This window comes from Camelus dromedarius, chromosome 6, assembly GCF_036321535.1.
Source record: "Camelus dromedarius isolate mCamDro1 chromosome 6, mCamDro1.pat, whole genome shotgun sequence".
In the NCBI taxonomy this organism is placed as follows: domain Eukaryota; kingdom Metazoa; phylum Chordata; class Mammalia; order Artiodactyla; family Camelidae; genus Camelus; species Camelus dromedarius.
Genome location: NC_087441.1, coordinates 14806218 through 14826272, shown reverse-complemented (window position 1 = coordinate 14826272; position 20055 = coordinate 14806218). Strand labels below are relative to the sequence as shown.

General features: G+C 50.1%; 1 protein-coding gene across 3 annotated transcripts in view; it reads right to left on the bottom strand.

The window, feature by feature from the left end:
* Positions 1 to 2347: 2347 nt before the first annotated feature.
* ZC3H12D (zinc finger CCCH-type containing 12D) overlaps positions 2348 to 20055 on the bottom strand; it is a 30436-nt gene continuing 12728 nt past the window's right edge. For 2 of the 3 annotated variants that reach the window (XM_064486591.1, XM_064486590.1), the window contains 4 exons: positions 13439 to 13623; positions 9030 to 9264; positions 5622 to 5728; positions 2348 to 5118 (listed from right to left, as the gene is read on the bottom strand). In XM_064486591.1, coding sequence (XP_064342661.1) covers positions 4346 to 5118; positions 5622 to 5728; positions 9030 to 9264; positions 13439 to 13623 — 1300 coding nt within the window. In that variant the 3' untranslated portion in view covers positions 2348 to 4345. The remainder of the gene's footprint in view (positions 5119 to 5621; positions 5729 to 9029; positions 9265 to 13438; positions 13624 to 20055) is intronic. The other variant, XM_031456522.2, reaches the window with a different exon arrangement.

Here is a 20055-nt window from a genome sequence, read left to right as displayed (position 1 = left end):
CCCGGGCGCTTCCTCCTCAGGGCTCCAGCTCAGAAGTGACTGAAGGGAACCAGGTCACCTTTCGACTCTGAAGAGCCACTTCCTCCCCTGCAGGGGTTTTGGCAGTCTCCCACCTGAGTGCTGATCTGGCTGCAGTCCCAGGATTGGCAAGATTAACACAGTGATACCTCAGGCGCTGTAGCAGCAGGCCCTTCCAGCTTCCTCCCACAGAGAGCTCTGGATGTGACTAAGGGAGAAAGAATAAACACAGAAGCTCCTTCCTCAGGTGGGACTGGTGCTGGAGGTGGACGATGGTAGGGCCCCCCTAAGCCCTGGTGCAGCTGAAAGCGAGCAGGACCCTGCGGGGCTTTCCCCTGTGACAGACCCCTCGTGTTCCCTGCTTCTTGCCTGTAGAAGAAGCTTTAGTCTCCTAGGCCCTCCCTGAGTTCCAAAGAGCAGACTCAAGCAATTAATGATTAGAGAAATGGAAAAGCAGAAACAAAGGAAAAGCAGTCAAGCAAAAAAAAGTAATAATAACATAAACAATAAGTCAGCCATAAAAAGAATCACAGGGCTCCTAGTTTATCCATGAGGGATATAGATAATCTCCTGACTCACATTTTTAAGTTGTTTTTACAAAAGCTAGGACCCCACCAGGTGGAAACTGCTGACCATAAACACGTAGCCCCTAGACTGGTTGGAACCAGAAGGCTGATGACTGAGATTCCTGAAACATCACCCTGTTTTCACCACCAGCCAATCAAAAAAATGTCCACAAGCTGATCATCTACCCTGCAATGCTCAATCCTAATGTTGCCTTTAAAAGCCCTTCCCTGAAAGCCATCGGGAAGTTTGGGTCTTTTGAGCCTGAGCTGCCAGTTCTCCTTGTTTGGCGCCTTGCAATAAACACTGTACTTTCCTTCACCACACCCAGTGTCAGTAGATTGGTTCTGTTGTGTCTCGAGTAGCAAACACAGTCCCCAGATTTGAACACTGTTGTGGGCATTTACTTTGTCTGCCTGGGCACCATTCTTGCATCTTTAGGGACACTGCTCACCATCTTCACCAAATCCCCACAAACCACGTGGGTTCAAGTGTAAGCTGACCATCACCGTTTATGCTCTCATCCTGGCCAGAGGTGGGCCTGAGACCCAGCTGAACCAATGGTAGAACCTCACAGCGACCGGTCCGGGAGCGGGCACACGATCTAAGCCAGGCCAATCAGAACTCTTCCCAAGAGACTGCCTCTTGAGTCCTTTAGCTGGGAGGGTATTTGCCTGTCTGCCAGCAGAATGGCTTTCATCCATCAGGGGGAGAGAACCCCACATGAAGAAGAAAACAGACGAGAGAGTCCTGACAGGGTTCAAGCCCCTAATTCCAGTCCATCCTGCAGCTGCCTCCACCCCTGGCTTCCTGCCATTTGGTTTGTGAGCCATGCTTGTGAAAAAGAACCTCGCCTGATACAAATGAGAGTGCTTGCTGTCAGCTTAGGGCCACCCCTAGCGACATCTTGCACTCACTTGGAAGTGTGTGGTCTTGCCCAAGGCCCCCCACCGCCTTCTCCTCTTCAGCCCCTTGCATCAGAGGTGGGCACTCCGAAGGACTCCGTGCTTGTTTCAGTGCTCGGTTGTCACCGTCTTGAAATTCTCGACCACTTTTGAACAAGAGGCCCTGCTTTTTAATTTTGCATAGGGCCCCACAGTTAATTTTGCACCAAGTCCTGGCTCCAGGCATTTCCTTATAGTGGGATCTGTGACGCCAATTCATTGCTCCAGTTCCCAGAGCCCCCTCCCCCATCACCTATTGCTGAATGACCCTTCTGCTCACCCCCTCCCCTGTGCCCTCCTCCCCTACAGGGGACGTTCCTCCCAGAGGCAGGGAGCCATACCCATGCCAGCTGGCAGGTAGCTCATTGCTCCCCATCTGAGCTCTGTGTAAAATCCTTAGAGCAGGGGTCCATTTGATCTGGAACTATGCTAGTGTGAGTGGCTTCTCTCACTTCTAGCCCTTACACCAACATTCTGCAATTGTGTCTCAAACTACTTTCTAGAGGCCTCTAGGAAAGCTACGTCACATAGTAAACATGGTACAGGACCCGGATCCTCAGATTTGAGCGACCAAGGACTCTGCCTGTGTTCTTGGGAAAAAGCCTGGCGAGCAAAGGCGTGTCCTTGCCTTGGGTTTTGCTGATTTTCCTGGAAAAGGTGAATTCTAGGCCTCTCCCCCACACCCCAAGGGGGCAATAACACCAAGTAAAGCAGCCATAACCTCAGCCTTCACACCCACAATAGTTAACAGGAGAAACCAGCCTGAGGGGGAAGCTGACACAAGAGAAACGGATACACAGTTTGACAATGGAGAGTCCAGGTGTGGGTAAAAGTGATTTATTTTGGGAGCTCGGTAACAGCTATGCAACTAGGAACATTTCATCCACCCATCCCATTCAAGTTTTGTGTCACAAAGACATACCAAGACTTTGGAAAAAATTCCAAAGGGGATTACATTGAAATGTGCTGTTTCTTCACTTGTTTTTGTGCTTGTCTTAATCACAGTGAACCAAATAAAATAGCTTTACAGCTTACTAAAACTCAAACTTGTCCTCAAAGGAAGTAGTTTAAACATTTCTACCAGTAAATCAGCAATGCAATGATTCCATGTCAGGAAACAGATCCAAGAGACAAAAGCAGCTCTAACATAAAGCTTATCTTGTCAAAAGGGAAAAGAACAAACCAACCAAAAAACAGCATGAGGGAAATCCAATTTATCTAGAAAAGAGTGCATCCTCCTCAGGACGGAGGTCTCCAAATAATAAGGTACAACTGTGGATGTCCTCTTTGGAAAAAAGAGGTGAGGAACAGATCTGGCTGAAGCTAAGAATCTGGTTTAAAAAGATGAAAGAGCTCACAGGGGACACAATGTCTCTATCTCCAATGGCAGCGTTTAGCACAATGAAGGGGGCCAGGACTGGATTCTCCGGCGTGCACCCTGGGCTGGGCCAACTGTGCACACAGCCCATGCTTGCCAGTCTGCAGGAAGCTGGTTGGGGCTGGGAGCTGGTTTTCCACTGGCAGGTGCCTCACACCCTCCTCGATGGCTGAGACACCAAATCTCATGAACCAACCAGCCAAGATCTGCGAGCTGGACCTATAATCCAGAGTGAATGGGTGGATGCCACCCAGAGATGCCAGGGCCCTTGAGGATACAGGGTCCACGTTCTGAAAGCACTATCTCTCTCCTCTCTTGTCCATTGCAAATGGGTGGACCCCTTCCCCCAAAACTCAAAGCAGTAGTTGGTGAGAATAAACAGCAATGATGGAAGGTGGCAAGAAAGCTCCATGATTGAGGCTCACCCCAGCTCTCCGCTGACCCACCTGGAGGTTTCTGAGCAGAATCCCTGACTCAGTGCGCCTGGGCTCAGCTGTGAGGTGTGGCTCAGAAGGCTTGGCCAATAAGGGGCCTGGGCTGGAAACATGATAGATAGCTGAAAAAGGAGGACACTTATCCCTGAGTTAAGTGATGTATGTGTGTGTGTGTGTGTGTGTGTGTTGTGTGATTGTGGGTGTGATATCTGCATGTGTGGTGTGTGTGTGTGAGGTGGGGTGAGGGCCCCAGACAAGGTGCCCCCCGGCCGCACCACCACAGACCAGCACAGCCACACAATCTCAAGAGTGAAAAGTGGAGCCCACACATGGAGGCGAGAACTCTGGGTTCCCCTCAAGAGGTTAGAAACAGCTCATATGAAAACCTCCAGATGCCAAAATCTCCAGCAGCCAACTGACTACACATTTCAAATGTGATTTGATGCAATGAACTCCAAGGCCGTTTACCAGAGTTTTTCCACCTTTTGCCCATAACCCATTAAGTTCACATGGCTACTGAGGGAATACAGGCACATCTGTAGCTAACAAAGAACAGTGTCCTCCCAAGCCTGATTATGTGGGGTGTGCTCCGCAATTTCCTATTCCAGTCTGTCTCTGGTGTGACCCCTTAAGTTGATCTTGTGACCCACTTGTGGATGCCAATTGTAGCTGGACAGAAACAGCCATGGAGTACTCTGGGCAAACACTTGGAGCCCTAGTGGGACTTGAAGTCTTCAGGCCTGAGAAATCACTCCCTCAACGGAAGTGGCCAACCTTATTCTGAAGGACATGGACCTGTAGCAGCAGCCTCTGCGTCGTCAGTGAAGGTCACCAAGAGCCACGAGGGGCACTGCAGAGGGCCCCAGGAAGCTAGCTTTCCTGACATCTTCAAAGAAAGGGGGTTCCACAGGGGGTGCCGACCCAGGTGCAGGCTGAGTACCACCACCAGCCCGGCCAGGTAGCAAGGCAAGACTGGGACAGCCCGTGCGGTGGCCCAGGCGAGCTCCTCAGGGCTTCCCCACGGGCACACTCGACCTTTGGAATTTCTGGATGAGGAGGATGAGCCTGGCGACATCGGAGAGCTCGGGGAACAGGGCCATGACGCTGTCCACCTGCTGGGGCGGGAAGATGCTGCAGAGCACGGTGCGCGCCCGGGCGCGCGCCTCCACCTCTCCGGTCGCGGCCTGGAGCGCAGACCCCGAAGGCCCCCGGAAGGTGCCGTCCCCCCAGCCCGACTCTGCCGGGGCCGAGCGACCCGGGAGCCGGCCGGCCCTTGGAGGGAGGGCCCTCAGGTCGGCGGGCTGCTGGCGCGGGGGGCGCCGGTCGCTCTGCCGGGCGCTGGGGCGGGACCCACTCCACGGTCCGGCAGGGGCTGGCGGGGACGGCGGGGGCCGGGGCGCCACCCAGTCGGGACAGCGCGGCCCGGACGCGAGGCCGCAGCAGGGGCCCGGAGGGGGCGCCCGGAGGAGCCCCGGGTCGTCGCCGAGGGCGAGTCGCGAGAAGCGGCCTTCGAGAGCCGCCACGTCCGCCGGCCGCCGCGCGAGGGCCAAGCCGCGCCCGCCGGGCTCCCAGGGGCCGGGCCGGGCGGCGGGGACGCCTGGGGAGCCGCCCTGCTCTGCCTGGCCCTCCGGCGGCGCGCTCCCCGGCCGCTCCTCCTCGCTGCCCGCGCCCCGCCAGGCCCGCGTTTGCGCGCGGAGCTCGTCGGCCACCGCCAGCTGCGTGTGGTGCGGCCTCTCTGGGTGGTAGAACTTGCACTTGATGCCGTAGGTGCATTTCTTGCCTGGAAGGGTTGGGGGGAGAGGGTGCGGGATGAGACCTGGACCTGGGGGTGGGAGGGAGGGGGGAGGCGGTATGGACCGGACAGTGCCTGCCCTATGCAACTGGCTAGAAGGCTGGCATCCCTGAAGGGCTCTGGGATAGAATCCTTAACTCTTAATGGAGAGCACCGACCGAAGTCCATAAGGATAGGGAGGTAGGGAGGACGGTGGGGCAGGATGTGGGCACAAGGTGCCAGGGGAAGGGCCTCCGAAAGGCGAGCCTGGGGGTGCCCTCTGCGTGACCCTGCATCCGGCGCTCACAAACCCTCCCATGCAACAGGGGTCCAGGATGTTGGTTCATCATTACAATAATCCTGTCAGAAAACTGCCATCCAGAGAGGTAAAGTTACCTCCCCAGGATCACACAGCTAGTTAAGAGCAGAACCTGGCTAGAACCCGGGCTGCAGACTGTCCGGCCAGCGCTTCTGACCTAAACAGGGCCCACAAGACGTGGGGCGCTACCCACCATAGGGGCAGTGCTGCCAGGACGGCTCTGGGGGCTTTGGCGTCCTGCTCAGGAAGTTGCTCAGGGTGGGTCCCCAACGGCCCAGGGGGTCATCAGGAGGCATGAACCTGGAAAACAAGCACGAGGGGGGTGACTGCAAGGCCCACAGGCACTCACCACGGGCACCTATGTGGGGAATGGGCCAAGCCACCCAGCACCAGGTGTGGCCTTGGCCCCGCCTCTCTGTCCAGGGCTCTTTCTCCTACCCGGAGGTTGTCCTGCGAGTTACAGCAGCACAGCCCTTCCTTCACTCTGAACCGTGCAGAGCACAGCCCGGACAGATCCCAGGACAGCAGCCCCTGGGTCCCTTCCAAGTGTTTCTCCTGCTGAGGTTCCAGCCAGCAGTGCCAGAATCACTTAGCAACTCCTTTAAAAATGCAGGCTCCAGGCTTCACACCAGACCTGCTTAATCAGAATCTCACATTGTTCAGGATTCTGCATGGTAACAACTTCCCAGGTGATTTTTATCCACTAAAGTTGAAGCATAATTACACTAGGATTCCCCTGGGTTGTGGTCTGAACATGACTCTAAGCTGCCTTCCAGTGTCGTCAACAGAAGGTTAGAGACCTCTATGGGACCACAAACAGCTTCTAGTCCCATGAGCTCCATTTCTCCCATGTGGCCCCACAGCTCTGGCCTGTCAGGTGGGGGATAAAAATTAACAGAGTTTGAAACTGCTGTCGGTGAGTCAGGGAAGTGGATCCCAGGTGCAGCCTGCACACGCAGCCTCGGTGCAGCTCCACCCTCCTCCTCAAACCCCAGGGCTCTGGGTTTGGCCTTAACATCCTGGGCTGCTGGACCCCGGCCATGTCACTCTCTGACACCACCCTGCCCCTTCCCTTCTTCGGCATTAAATCTGAGGAGGAAGGGAATTCATCCTCAATGCCCAAGGCTCAAAGGAGAAAACAACATTCCTCAGAAGGAAAACTCCCTCATTTAGCACAATCTACTTTTTTATGTGAATACTTTTGTTCCCAGGAGGCACTTCCAGGTCAAACAAAGGTTCCACTAGAGGGGTTGTGGATTCTAATTGGGGGGCCCTGTTTTTATGGGCTAGTTTCCTCCTAAGAGTCAAGGGTCATGCTGGGGTCCCACTCTGCAGACCACATCCACCAGGCCGGCCCCAAGCTGGGCGATCCCTGGTCCGGGGTAGCCTCCATGGCTCAGATCCCAGCTACACAGCCGGCTTCTCAGAGCTGGGCCCTGACCAAGAATCTGGGGAGCCACCCAGTGCAGCTATTAAAAGTTCCCAAAGGCTTCACCTCCTGCTCTTTCCCGGGCCTCACAGCCAGGAGCTCGGCCAAGAGGGCCCTACGGACGTGCCCTGAGCATGGGGCAGGCGTCCTCACCCACAGGCAGGCGGCAGGCTCTGCCCTCTGGCAGCTGGGGACCTTCAGGCAAACCCTGAGCTGAGGCCAGTGCGTCAAAAGGACTTGGCCTGGGCCCCAGGCTGTCGCCAGGCCAGAGGCAGCCATGATCCATCAGACCTCAGTGAGGATTTTCTGGATCCCACAGTAACCAGACTCGCCAGATTCCTCCAGGCCTGAGCCAGAGAAAGGAAGCTGTCATCCTGGTGAATATGGAAATGGCTGGGGCGGGGCGGCGCGGAGGTGGGGGGAGGCATGGGCTACTGCAGGGTAGCTGCGGCAACCAGCTGCCCTGGGCCCTAGGAGGCCCCCTCCACTCAGTGGCTGTGGGCCGGGGGTGGTGGGGGCAGCAGGGCCTGCTGGAGGCCCATGGCCTGGCCTGGGCTGAGAATGACTGCCAGCACTACCGGCTCCAATCCTCTCTGGTCCTCAGGATCATCTCAGAGGTCAGAGTGACTAATCCAAGTACAGTTAATTCAGGGTGAAGAACGTTCAGCCCGGTAAGGGTGAGTGCTTCCCCGGACCACACAGCCAGCACATGGCAGGGCCTCAGTTTGAAACCTCATCCGCTGCTTCCAAAGCCCCAGCTTTTTCCACTACACACACTGCCCCCCAACGTCCAGGGTCAGGAGCTGGTCTGCCCTGTGCGAGTGGCCTGATAACAGAGGAGACTGGAATGGGAGTGATGTCCCAGCCTGCTGTGCCCTTCCCTCCTTGTCCCACCCTGTGACCACCCTGTGACCACTCCCACCTTGCGTGGCTCCTGGCCACTGCCCTCAGCCCGAGGACGTGTGCAACGGACCAGCCCTGGCTTCCTCCCCACCTCAGCTCTGCCTTGGGGCCCTCACCCAGCACCCCCTAACTGGTCTGTGCCTCGTGACCCTGACATCACCCTCCGCCAGCTGTAGCTGGTTGGCCCAGGTGGATCTGACCCAGGGGAACCACCAACCCAGGGGACAGACGAACCAACCACATTCTCCTGAAAATGTCAACTGAAACATATTAAGACAGAGTGATTCCAAAATCTTTACAGCCCCAAAGAAAAGGTGATCTTTCCAACTCCCGTATGTAATTCAAAACTTTAAAAAAAAAAAAAGACAAAGCATAAAATAAGGGACAGGAATTGCAATAAAGTTCAGATTTTCCCCACAATGATTGTTCCCATGCTCTTAAGTATTAAATTCTTCAAATTCTTCTACTTATTATTTATAACTTAGATGATTAATTTCTTGAATATGTGCAAGCATATTTGACTGTCCTTTATCACTGGATTACCACATTCTGTTGATTCTTCTTCTGTAGTTGGCTTCATTCCTTTGATAACTATGTAAGTTTAAAAAGCTAAAGCTCTAATCTGTTCTTAGAAACAATGATCAGTACATGTATGTAAACTAAAAAGCTATGTGCAGTATATTGTATACATGCATATAATGTATATGTGCAAACTGTAATAATTCTACTTAATAAAACTGAAAAAGGGAAAAAAAAAAAGGCAAAACCGCCTACAGTGCATTAACTGAAATGACAATTCAATTAATGGATAATCTCAAATGCCTCTATATATGACATTTCCTTCCCCAAATGGAAGAGTGTCAGCTGAAATAAAACTTAGTTTTACAACTGTTAAAAAATATATAAGTAAATAAATAAAAACAAAAAGTTAATGGTACCCGCTGCCCCCTGCCCAAAGCCATGCTTGGCTGACCTGTCAAGACAACTGGGTGCTGGGCCAGTTAGATGTGGGCCTGGGAAAAGAAAGGTCATAAACAGTTGGGAAAGAAAAACAGCCCTGGGGGTAGGGGACGGGTGGGAAGGCTGGTCACAAAAGAGAGGGGACACAGGGATAGAGAGATGGGGTGGCCTCTGGGCTGGGTCTCCAGGCCCCGGGGTGGGGGTGGGGCGTGATGAAGGCCCGCTGGGCCCGGGCCGGTGGGAGTGGCTTCTGCCTGTCACCGCCCCGCCCCCACGTGCCAGGAGCCAGGACCCCGCGGCCCCACGTACCGGTCATTGACGAAGGAGAACATGAGCAGCCTCTGCTCGATGAACCACTTCCACTCGGGGTTCTCGCTCTGCAGGTCGCGGTAGTTGTCGTTGGAGACGATGACCCCGTCCTGCTCGTACGCCACCTTCACGATGTAGCGGTCGTCGTAGCACACCACCCGCTTGCCGCTCACCTTGCGGGACGGCGTGTACACCAGCACGGCCTGCCTCTCCAGCTCCTCCAGCACGTGCTGCTCTGGGGGTCGCGGGGCGGAGAAGGCACAGAGCGCTTTCTCAGAAGGACGCCCCACCCCCAGAACCATCCTGAGATCACTGCTCCTCTCAGGGTTCCCCCTCCCCGCTGGTGTCCCCCACACCCCCAACCTCCGACCCCAGTACTCCACCCTTCCCAGGGCCCAGCCCAGCAGGTGAAGAGCGGGGAGATATCGAGGGAATTTGCCAGCAGCCTGAGGTCAAGAGGGCTTTTTGCTTCTGTCCTGCCTGTATCATGACCACAATCCAGAGGACAGGACCCAGCCAAGGAGTCACACTTTGGAAGAAAAAGTGAAGCCCCAGCTCTTGTGCTTGTGATGGTTATCTGCCACCAAGCCCCACCACAGGAGACACAGAGGCCAGAGGCCTTCTTCTGGAGAAGGACATTCCTATTTTAACTAGACTCCTAGCACTGCCTTAGGGATGACTAGGAGTCCTGCATCCACCTGGAAGTCTCCCACGTGAGCCCTTAGCAAAGGGCCAGTGTCCACCCTCCCTACAACACAGGAGTCTGCTTGGACACCTTCAGGACAGAGCAGCCCACAACTGACAGCTCTGAGGGACACAAGAATGTCACAGGGAGAGGCCAGGATTAGGAGTCTGGTCTTAGCTCTCAGGTTCTCACCCCTCTCTGAGCATCAGGTTTTGCGTTTATAAAATGAGGGAAATGGCTCCTGCACCTGCCTCACAGCATCTGTGGGGAGGGCCCCGTGAAGCTGGGGAGGAGGGAGCCTGTATCCAGTGGTGCAGATGTTACAGGGTCTCTAGTCAGGAGCTAAAATCTGCATCCCTGGATGGTCCACTCTTTGATAATAGTTTTGCCTTCAGAGACACGCAAAAGAAGTCCTTTCTACACATAACGGTTACTCCCAACATGGAAGAGCATTAGCATGTTCTTCACAAATCGTTTCTTCCCTCAAGTCTAAGTCCTTTCCTATATGATGTGGTTCCCAGACTTTAAAAAAGTACATAATGCATGTGTGGTATACAGACTCATTTTTTTAAAATGCCATGCGTGCATGCTTTGTAATGTATAAAAATATCAAATACTATGAAACTAATATAATATTGTAAGTCAATTATACTTTAATTAAAAATTATAATTAACTAATTAAATGCCCTGTGTGCAGCACTCCCTTTGAGAAACAGAACACAGCCCATGCTTTGAAGTCTCCATTGCCCCTCCTAGTTTGCATCTCTTTTCACTCCTCTTAGGATAACTCAATTTTTAGAAATTTGTGTTTATGATTCCCTTGCTTTCATTTTTTAAAATGCATATATATGTACCCTTCAAAAGGACTCTTTCCAATGTGATTATGAACCTCCAGACTTAACACAAATGGAATCATCTTGCACATATTCCTGCAACTTGTTTCTTCATTGAACATTGGGTAGGTGAAGTGTGGCCATGTCATTGTGTAACAGGGAAGAACAAATATGACTCCATATTACATCCATTCCTTTAGCTCTAACCCTGTGTTCTGTATCCTGTGCTTAGTCATGCTTGCTTTGCACCTCTTGTAAAGAATGTTGCCTATTGCCTGAAATATACAGGAGGGCCCATTCTCAAGGTTAAGATCTTTAAGAGTATAACATTTTTTCATTCATTTAGAGATTCAAAGTTGCGGAACAGAGGATAACATTTGTCTTGTTGGAGGTGTACAGGAACATCGTGACCTGATCTACAGGGACAGCTGCAAGAACAAAAGATTCTGACATCAAGAAGTTGGAAACAACCAACCACACCCCTTCCCCTTTCTAGTATAAAAGAAACCTGAATTCTGACTTGAGTAAGATGGTTCTCCAGGACATTAGTCTGCCATCTTTTCGGTCTGCTGGCTTTCCAAATGAAGTTGTTATTCCTTGCCCCAACACCCCGTCTCCAGATTTATTGGCCTGTCATGCAGTGAGCCAGACAAGTTTGGACTCAGTAACAACTGCTATCAGTTTTGCACAGAAGTGTCCTGGGACAGAAGAACAAGGATTTCTCTAGGGTCTGCCTCTAGGAGTGATATTGCTGACTTGTAGGGGAAGGCACTTGATAAGATAATGCTGAATTGTTTTCCAAAGTGGTTATGTCAAGTTACTCCCAACACAGCATCTAAGCCGACCTTGCCAGCACTTGGCATTTGCAGGTTTTTGAATTTTTCCCAATCTAGTGGGTGTAACGTCACCTCTTGCTGTGATTTAATTTTGCACTTCTCTGGTTACTAATGCAATTGAGAATCTTTTCGTATGCTTGTTGGCCATTTGTGTTTTCTCTTCTGTTAAAGGCCTATTCATGCTTTAGCATATTTTTCTATTGGTCCTTTGTCTTGGTCTTATTAATTTGGAGAAGTTCTCCATGGATTCTGGACAATAATCCTTCATCGGGGATATGTGATGTATTGCCTCTCCCAGTCAAAGACTTGTCTTTTTATCTTTTTGTTTTTGTGGTATCTGCTAATGAACAGAAGCTTTTATTTTAATGAAGTCAAATTTATGACTTTTTCCCTGTTCTTTGCACTTGCCGTGGCTTGTTTAAAAATTCTTCCCTACTAGAATGATTTCCCTACTCTTTACCTATACTGTATTTAAATATTACACAACTGTTATAAGCCACCATTGTCCATGTTCAGACCATAGAGAATAATCTGGGATAACCGGTTCATGATGAACAGAGTATTTATATCCCTTCCTCATAAACCCATTGAAAGGGCAGGAAAGAAATACAAAAAGGAGCGGGGATCCGTAATCCCATTAAAAATGGGCTTGGGGACAGCAGCAAACCCAGGATTTTGACAACTTTTAGGAAGACAGGGAGCAGGTAGGATGGTATTGATTGCACAGTGCAGAGAGAGCCACAGCCCGGAATGTGCACAGTGAAGGTGAAGCCATTTTCCCTGAAAGTCCCAGAGCACTGCAGCGGGAGAGGAAAGTCAGCAGCAATTGGATGATTAACTGAAAGGCTACTCATAGGGCAGCTGCATCTACCCTTTCCTGGCCTTGTCACAATAAGGGTGGTGAGGCTATAACTAGGAAAGTGGAGGTTCCCAGGTGGCCTCTGACCTTCTAAAGTAAAACCATCATCCTTACAGCACTGGAATACGTGGTGGACAGAGGTGCCCAGCTGCCTGGCTGCTCCATGCAGGATGCGTTCAAGCAAAATCCACTGGTCAACACCAATGGTCAGCCCTGCCTTTTAGAGAAAGATCCTAATGCCGGGAGAGAAAACCCATAGAAATTGCACAGGTATGTATTTAACCAACCTGGTTCTTTATTCACAAGTAAACACTGACAAGCAAAGGATCACCAGACTTTTGAGAAGAAGATTTAACAGCACAAAGAGAGAAAGAGAAACATGAACAAAGAGAACTGACCCCAGAAAAAACAAATATGATTCATGGAACTTAAGAGAATTTATTAAAAGTCTGTTTTAGTATAGAAATAGTCAAAAAGATACTGCATCCATAAAACAAGAATAGCATTTTACTTAAAAAATAATGGGAGAGAATCAGAAAGAGAAGCAAATGGTGACCGTTGTTAGAATTGAAAACAAAACCAAAAACTTGTGGTTAAAAGGCTGGAGGGAAATTCAGTGAAACCTCCCAGAATCACCAAGAGGTCAGCCCCACCATCAACACTGACATTGACTCAGCTGAAACATGCCAGCAATGAATTAGCACGAGTCGTCTTCTTATAAGAAAGGTGAACAAACAAACAAAAACCCCTGTTTATTTATACCACCTGCTCTATTATTTGTAGCTTAAAATATTCCTAGCTAGTGCAAGAATTAAAAATAAAGAATTCTCTGGGTCTCAGTTTCCTTTTTTTTTTTTTTTATGAAGAGATTGAACCAGATATTCAGTAAATAAATATCACTGGACCAAATAAATGTCTCCTTCAGTTCCTATATTCTATGAGGGGTGGGATGCAGACCCAATCTTTCTGCAGTGTTAAAAGTTGTAAGACATTATTTTTGGAACTTAATCATTTACACTAAAAGATTAACTACTTTATTCATTTATCTATCAACAACTATTTACTGAGCACCTAAGGCTGTAACAGGGAACATTCACGGTCATTGCTTTCATGGAGCTTATAGTCCAGTGAGGAAGACAGACTTCATCAAACAAATAGCTAAGTAGATAACTGACTGTAACTGTCAGGAATACTACCAAGGAAAGGTGTAGAGCACTTCTTGAGCATGTGCTCCAGCGTACCTCTGATCGGGGCATCAGATCTTGGTGGTTCTTTCCTCCAGGATGGAACAAAAACTTTGATGTAGGTGTGTCCTCTGTCCCTGAACCAGTCCACAGCCAGCTGGATTCCCCGGCAAGAGAAGGCTTCTTTATTTCCATGGCTACAACGAGAAAAACAAAGAAATCTATAGAGACACAGAAAGGGTTTCTAAAGAGTGATTTTTTTTCCCCTGGGAATAAACTGGATCATAGTCTCTTAATCAAAGGGAATCAAGCAAATCTGCATTTTGAAAATAGGTCATTCTTTGCAAAATATATCCCTTAATTGGGACCATGTAGCTTGTGATAATATATGGAGGGCCTTAGGATCCAAGAGGAGTGCATTCCAAGGATTACTGGACAAGATATTCTTATGAACTGAAGTTAATAAGGGTCAAGAGGGTTGTCAATGTGTTATTGGGCTTCCCAAGTCCAAGTGAGGAGGCCAGTGTGCCCATAAATTCCATTGAAGACAATGATTGGTGGAGGGAGGAAGGAGAGACTGGTGCGAGAGGATGCTCGAGATCAGACAGGGACTTGCATGCCTTATTGAAGGTTAGTCTTGCTCCTAAGAGGAATGAGAAGCCGTAGAAGGAATTTAAGGTGTTAGATGTGATCTGATCTGATCTGATGTCTATTTCAAAGAGCTGAATCTGGCAGCACACAGGACAATAAGTTGGAAGAGGGCAAGAGTGGATGTGGGACACCAGTGAAGAAGCTGTCATAGTCATCAAAGCAAAAACTGACAGTGACCTGGCCGAGTTGGTGGTAGGGCATCCAGGAGAAGAGGATGCGAACTTGAGAGACAGTTAGATGGTAAAATCTCCAGAACGTGGCAGTTGATTGGATACAGGGGTGACAGAGAAAAAGGCATTGAGGAGAATTCTAGATTTCTGGCTTGCATAAGGGGATGGAGGGCCCGTGAGGCAGGGAATTCTGGAGGAGGGCAGGATTTAGAGATAAAGATCGTGAGTTTGGTCATGGACACGTGTTGAGTTGGAGGAGCCTTTGTGACCTCAAAGTGGAAATGTTAAATAAACAGCTAAGGTTCAAAGGAGAGGCCTGGTGATAAAATGTCTGAGTCATCTGTTTAATCAACTGTTGGAACCACACGTGGAGAAAATTGCCTGATTGCCTGGAGGAGAGTGAGACGCCAGGGGCTGGACCTGGAGAAACTCTGGAACTCAGCACTGGTTGCAGGTAGAGGAGGACAAACCATACAAAAGAGACAGACAGCATCCATCAGAAAAGAAGGCAGCAAAGCAGAAGAGGCTGCACCGTGGAAGCCACAGGAAGGAGGCAGCTGAATGCTGCTCTGAGGGGCCAGTGAAGCCTGAAAACATCCCTCAGCCTTAGTTGATGGAGGTCAGCGGCGTTTTGCCGGAGAGGGAGACAAGAGCATAGATTTGAGATATTGAGACTGCAGAAACGGTGGGACTTGGCCAGGGATGGGATACAGCCCGGACTTGGGGCAAGATCACCCTCTGCTCACTACTTCCACCTCAGCCACCAGAACTTCCTTGAGCCCTTGGTCCTGCCATGAACCTCCCTCCACTCCCACCACAGGGCCTTTGCACCAACTGTTTCCTCTCCTCCCGGCCAAGTCCATTACTCCTTCTCCTTCACACTCAGCTTCATCGCCACTTCCTCAGGAAAGCATCCCCTGGCCTCTAACCCGGTCAGATTACCCTGTTACAAGTCCTCACAGCACTGTCCTTCTCCCTCCTAACACGTAGAGTCACCCATGGGATGAACTGGGTCTCCCTCTTTCTAGATCATAGGTTCCTTTTGCTGCTCATTGAATCCCCAGCACCTAGTATGGTGGTGCCTGATCACTGGGCTCAGTAAAAACATGTTGAAAGAATTAATGACTGAGAAAAAACCAGTCTTGTGAGCAGCTGGAGAAGGAACAGCTCATGTGCAGGGAAGGATTGGCTGGAAGGACCCTGATGACAGAAAGGCTCATATGTCTAGGGACCAAAAGAGGCCAGTGTGGAGTGAGCGAAGGGGAGAGTTGTGGGAGGGGTGGCGGGAGGGGCAGGGCTTGGTGCTTAGAGAGCCAAGGATCCCCACGACTCTCACATCCTCTCCACATCCAGGCAAGGCTAACACATCAAATTTTCACTTTTGGGCTTTCTCTTGAGCATAGCTTCTTCTGCTGTCTTCTCAGAGGGGGTTAGGATAGGTCAAGGTTTGCAAAGAGAAAAGGGGAGTCTGGGAAACACTGATCAAAATAGTATTAGAAGTCAGGCTTTGTGACGATACAAGAGAACTCTGCATTTCTCTGGCGCCAGTAACACTTCAAGAACCAGGCTTTGCCACCCAGATCTGTAGAGTCTTCCAGATTAGAGGAAATAGCTCTTTGGCCTTTGAGGCTCTGCTATGATGTTTATGCAAATAATAAGGAGAAAATATCAGTGGGGCAGTCTGTGGTAAAAAGGAAGAGGAAGTGGAAAGCTAGACCCTTCCACCCCAGGGGAAGTTGGAAAAGAAAAGAGACGGAGGAAGAATGAGGAGGCCAGTCACTGAGTCCTTACCCTGCACCCCCAGGCCTGCACCCGCTGAGCCATGAGAGGAAGGAGGGTGGAAACACCACGATGGCTGTAACGAGGAGGCTGAAGGCTTGTATTCAGTACAGCCTGGGCGGTTCCAAGCCTCTCAGAGAAATCCTGGTTTCAGCGGGTGCAGCATCCCATGGGGCTGCAGCGCTGCCTTGGAGGAAAGGGGCGGACAGGTGAGCTGAACGCAGTGCCCCTGGATCCCTGGCAACCCTAGGCCTGGAGGACTGTGTGCAGCTTGGGAATGGACAATTGGCCCCCCATGAAGGGGACTGGACTTTAAGCCAGCATGGCTCCCCAAAAGGCCAAATGGGACCAATGACCCTCTATGTTGACCATTCCTGAAGCCAGGCCAGCCCAGCCACTCCACAGCAGAGCCCAGTGAGGGTCCCAGATGCCCTCTCCCAGCCAGGGCCAGGTCTCAAAGCCCCCAGATGCCAGTTGGGAGAGGAGCAGGGGAAGGGAGAGGAAATGCAAAGCCTGAGTCGTCCCAAAGACAGAAGATACTGAAATATCACAAACCGGCAAATTTCAAGTTTGCTCCTCCCTACGCCCTTAAAGGTGAAGAGATTATATCTATCACAGAAAATAAGGTCTACTTTTTCTGTGCGCGCTGAATCAGTAACGTGAATGTTTGATGACACTCACACTCCCATCCTGTCTCCAAATAAGTTATCTCTTGGCTGCAGCAAAGTCTATTCTCAGTCAATTCTCAAGTAAACACATCATTGCCACAATTCTTTTCAAGTGTGTTTCTTGATTGCTCTTCTCTGTGACTACGTATCTGTTTTTAACTGTTCAAAAGCCAACTTTCTGTCCCTGAAGCCTTTGATGGGTATGTGATTTGGGGTAGGAGTTGGGGGGTGACATGATCTCAATCCCTGTAAGGGGACAAACTTCCAGTGACTGGACAGGACCACAGCCTGCAGTGCCCTGGCTTGGGGCATGTGGAAGGGAGGAGGTTGGAGGTTCAGAAGCTCAGGAAGAGAAGAGCTGAGGAATGGTGCCACCATCAGCTTCATGCAGCAAAAATTGTCTTCATGGCCTCTCTGACACAAGACACCAAGATGATGGACCCTCAGCCAAGAGTCTCCGAAAGACAGATAAGTACCACGAAGACCAGGGGAAGATGGAGGAAGCATATATCTGCCCATAGCACATCAGTGAAGCCAATATCTTTCCTCTCTCCTTAAGAAATGCCCTTTCTTCCAGCTTTAATTCCAGGCACAGGGAGGTTAGGGACTCATCTCTAGAACCCCTAAGCTGGTTTCTCTGGAATGGAGGATTTTGGTCTACTGTTTTGCACACACCCTACCTCAGCATCTCCTCATGAGCCTTCTGGTCTCTCTCTCTCTTTTGGGGGGGGTGGGGGTGAGGGGTAGGTAATTAGGTTTATTTATTTATTTATTTATTTATTTATTTTTAATAGAGGTGCTGGGAATTGAACCCAGGACCTTGTGCATACTAGGCAGGCACTCTACCACTGAGCTATACCCTACCCCCCCCTTTTTTAAATTGAAGTGTAATTGATTTACAATGTTGTGTTAGTTTCAAGTGTACAACAAAGTAATTCAACAAAGTTATATTTTTATATATAAATATACATATATATAGTTTTTCAGACTCTTTTCCATAATAAATTTCTACAAGATATTGAGTATAGTTCCCTGTGCTCTACAGTAGGTCCTTATTGGTCATTTATTTTACATATACTAGTGTATATATGTTAATCCCAAACTCCTAATTTATTCCTGCCCTCTGCCTTTCTGGTCTCTTGAAATGCAAAGATTGTCTACCGTTCAACCCTTGCCATGTTTTTCCACCAACCTCAAAACCCCATCATGACTGCCCTATTTCTGGCCAGAAAGCCCTGGGCAATGGTAGGATCGATGCCACAAGCAGGGGCCACCTCCTCACCACAGGGCAGTCTGTCTCTAGGAGCCAGCAGAGCTCCCAGTCCGGCACTAAAGCTCAATGGTCACCTGGGGAGCGCACATCCCGCACACAGAGGGAAGTATGTAAGCCCAAGGACCCCGTCCCCTATGCTTCTCCCCCGTTCACTCAGCATGGAGCGATGAACGTCTCCGTCAGCAAGGTTCTGTGTTGGGGGCCTGGGGAGCAGTGAACGAGGCAGACCTCACCCTGGCCTCTTAGATCTCATTTTTAGTATTTGTAAAAAGTCCTGCATACCTGGTGACTTTGCACATGTGCCTAATTTAATCATCGCAAGGAGCCCTTGGGAAGCGACCTTAGTCCCATTTTATCCAAAACTAAAGCAAAGCAATGTGCCCAGCTCGCTGATCCAACAGCGGATCTCAGAGCCCAGTCTGTTGGGCTGCAACTCTTCCTCCCCATCTCCATTTTTCCCATTTAGTCCTGCCCTTCTCCAGTCTCTGCCCCTGGGATCCAGACAGCAGCTCCTTCGGAGCATAGATTACCAGCTGTTAAAATGCTCGAGCCTGGGGAGGGAACTTAGCGCTTATTAACAGGTAGCAAGCTGAGCGCCTGGCCCTGGGTAAAGGAAACAGGAGTGGGAGGTTTTGAATAAAGGGAGGTAGGAAGGGAAGTGGGGTGGCACCTGAGGCAAATTTTGCCTACATGACAAGTGTGGCAAACACAATTAGCGTGTAGCCATTACAGTAACTGGCAGTCTAACTGGACACCAGTGCATCATTAAATGTTGCCCAAGAAGTCTCTGCAGATATTAGCAGCTCACAAAACAGTCCCATGTAGAGTGAGACAGTGGTTTTGGGGTGGGTGGGAAGGAAAAAATAAGCTGTGATTCCTTTGGGGTGTGAGATGTAAAATCATAATACTAATCGACCCTGTTTCTTATTTGGGGTTAAAATGCAAATACTCTGGATCTTGAGTTTATTGGCCTTTCACTGAGCTCTCCCTCCCAGCTCAGGTCAAGGTGAAGAAAGGGGTTGACCTCTGAGAGAGGGTGCTCCCTCATCTCATACAAGGAGAAATGGGTGTAGACCCTAAGAGTCCTTTCAGAGTCAGAGTCCATTCAGAGGCTCAGAAGCAGGTGTGACCCTACAGCCCAGAAGTGCACCCGCAACGGTAGCCCGTGGAGAAGGGCCTGATGCAGACCTCCCACTGTGAATCTGGCTCTCTCATCACTGACAATTCATTTCTCCAGAATATACTAGCTTCTGCTAAGAGTTTAAAAAGGTAAACAACAGTCCAAACAAAAAACCCTGTACACCCCAAATGAAGACATATTCAAATGAAACCCTTGCCGGGGCCGGTAAGAGGATGTGAAATCATCAGGTGGTTTTCCCCCAAGCTGAAGGGCCTTCAAGTCACTCCTTTCCTAAATTTGCCTACAGAGCGTACAACACTTGTGAGTACTTGTGGGTATTTGTGAGTTTGCCAGGCAAGAAAATGCTGGTGGGAGTTGACGGTGAGAATTAATGTTCTTCCCAAACACCATGGCACAGCTGGTAACATGCTTCAATGAAAGTTACCTTCTTTTCAAAACCTGCTGGACATTTTTCTTCAGGCTAAGCGTACAGCGACTCCAGCGTTCAGCTCACCTCTCTCTCTCTCATGTACGTACACACATGCACACACGCATGTATGCACCCCTTGAAGGAGTTGGAATTGTGCCTGGAAACCAGTCTGTGTGCCGCTGGTTAATTAGAGCCACCATTCAGTGCGCATGTGACTTTCTGAGGGTTCCTCACGGGCTGGCAGCAGCAAGAGAGGTGTCCTGGGACCCTGATGAAGGAGTGGGGCCAAGCGTGTCCTGTCTGCAGCGGGCACATCTGGGGCTTATGGTGCTGGGGGAGGGCTCTGGTCAGCACAGGTAGGTTCTGACCCCGGAATAATGACCTGTGGGGTCAGGGTCTCCCACCTTGAGACCAAAAATACATGGAAATTGCAGCCCAAAGATATATGGTGCTGGAGGAAACACAGGGCTTTGGAAAGAGCACTGAATCCAGGACCTGGCCCTTACTGCTCTGTGACCTTGGACAAGTTATTTACTCT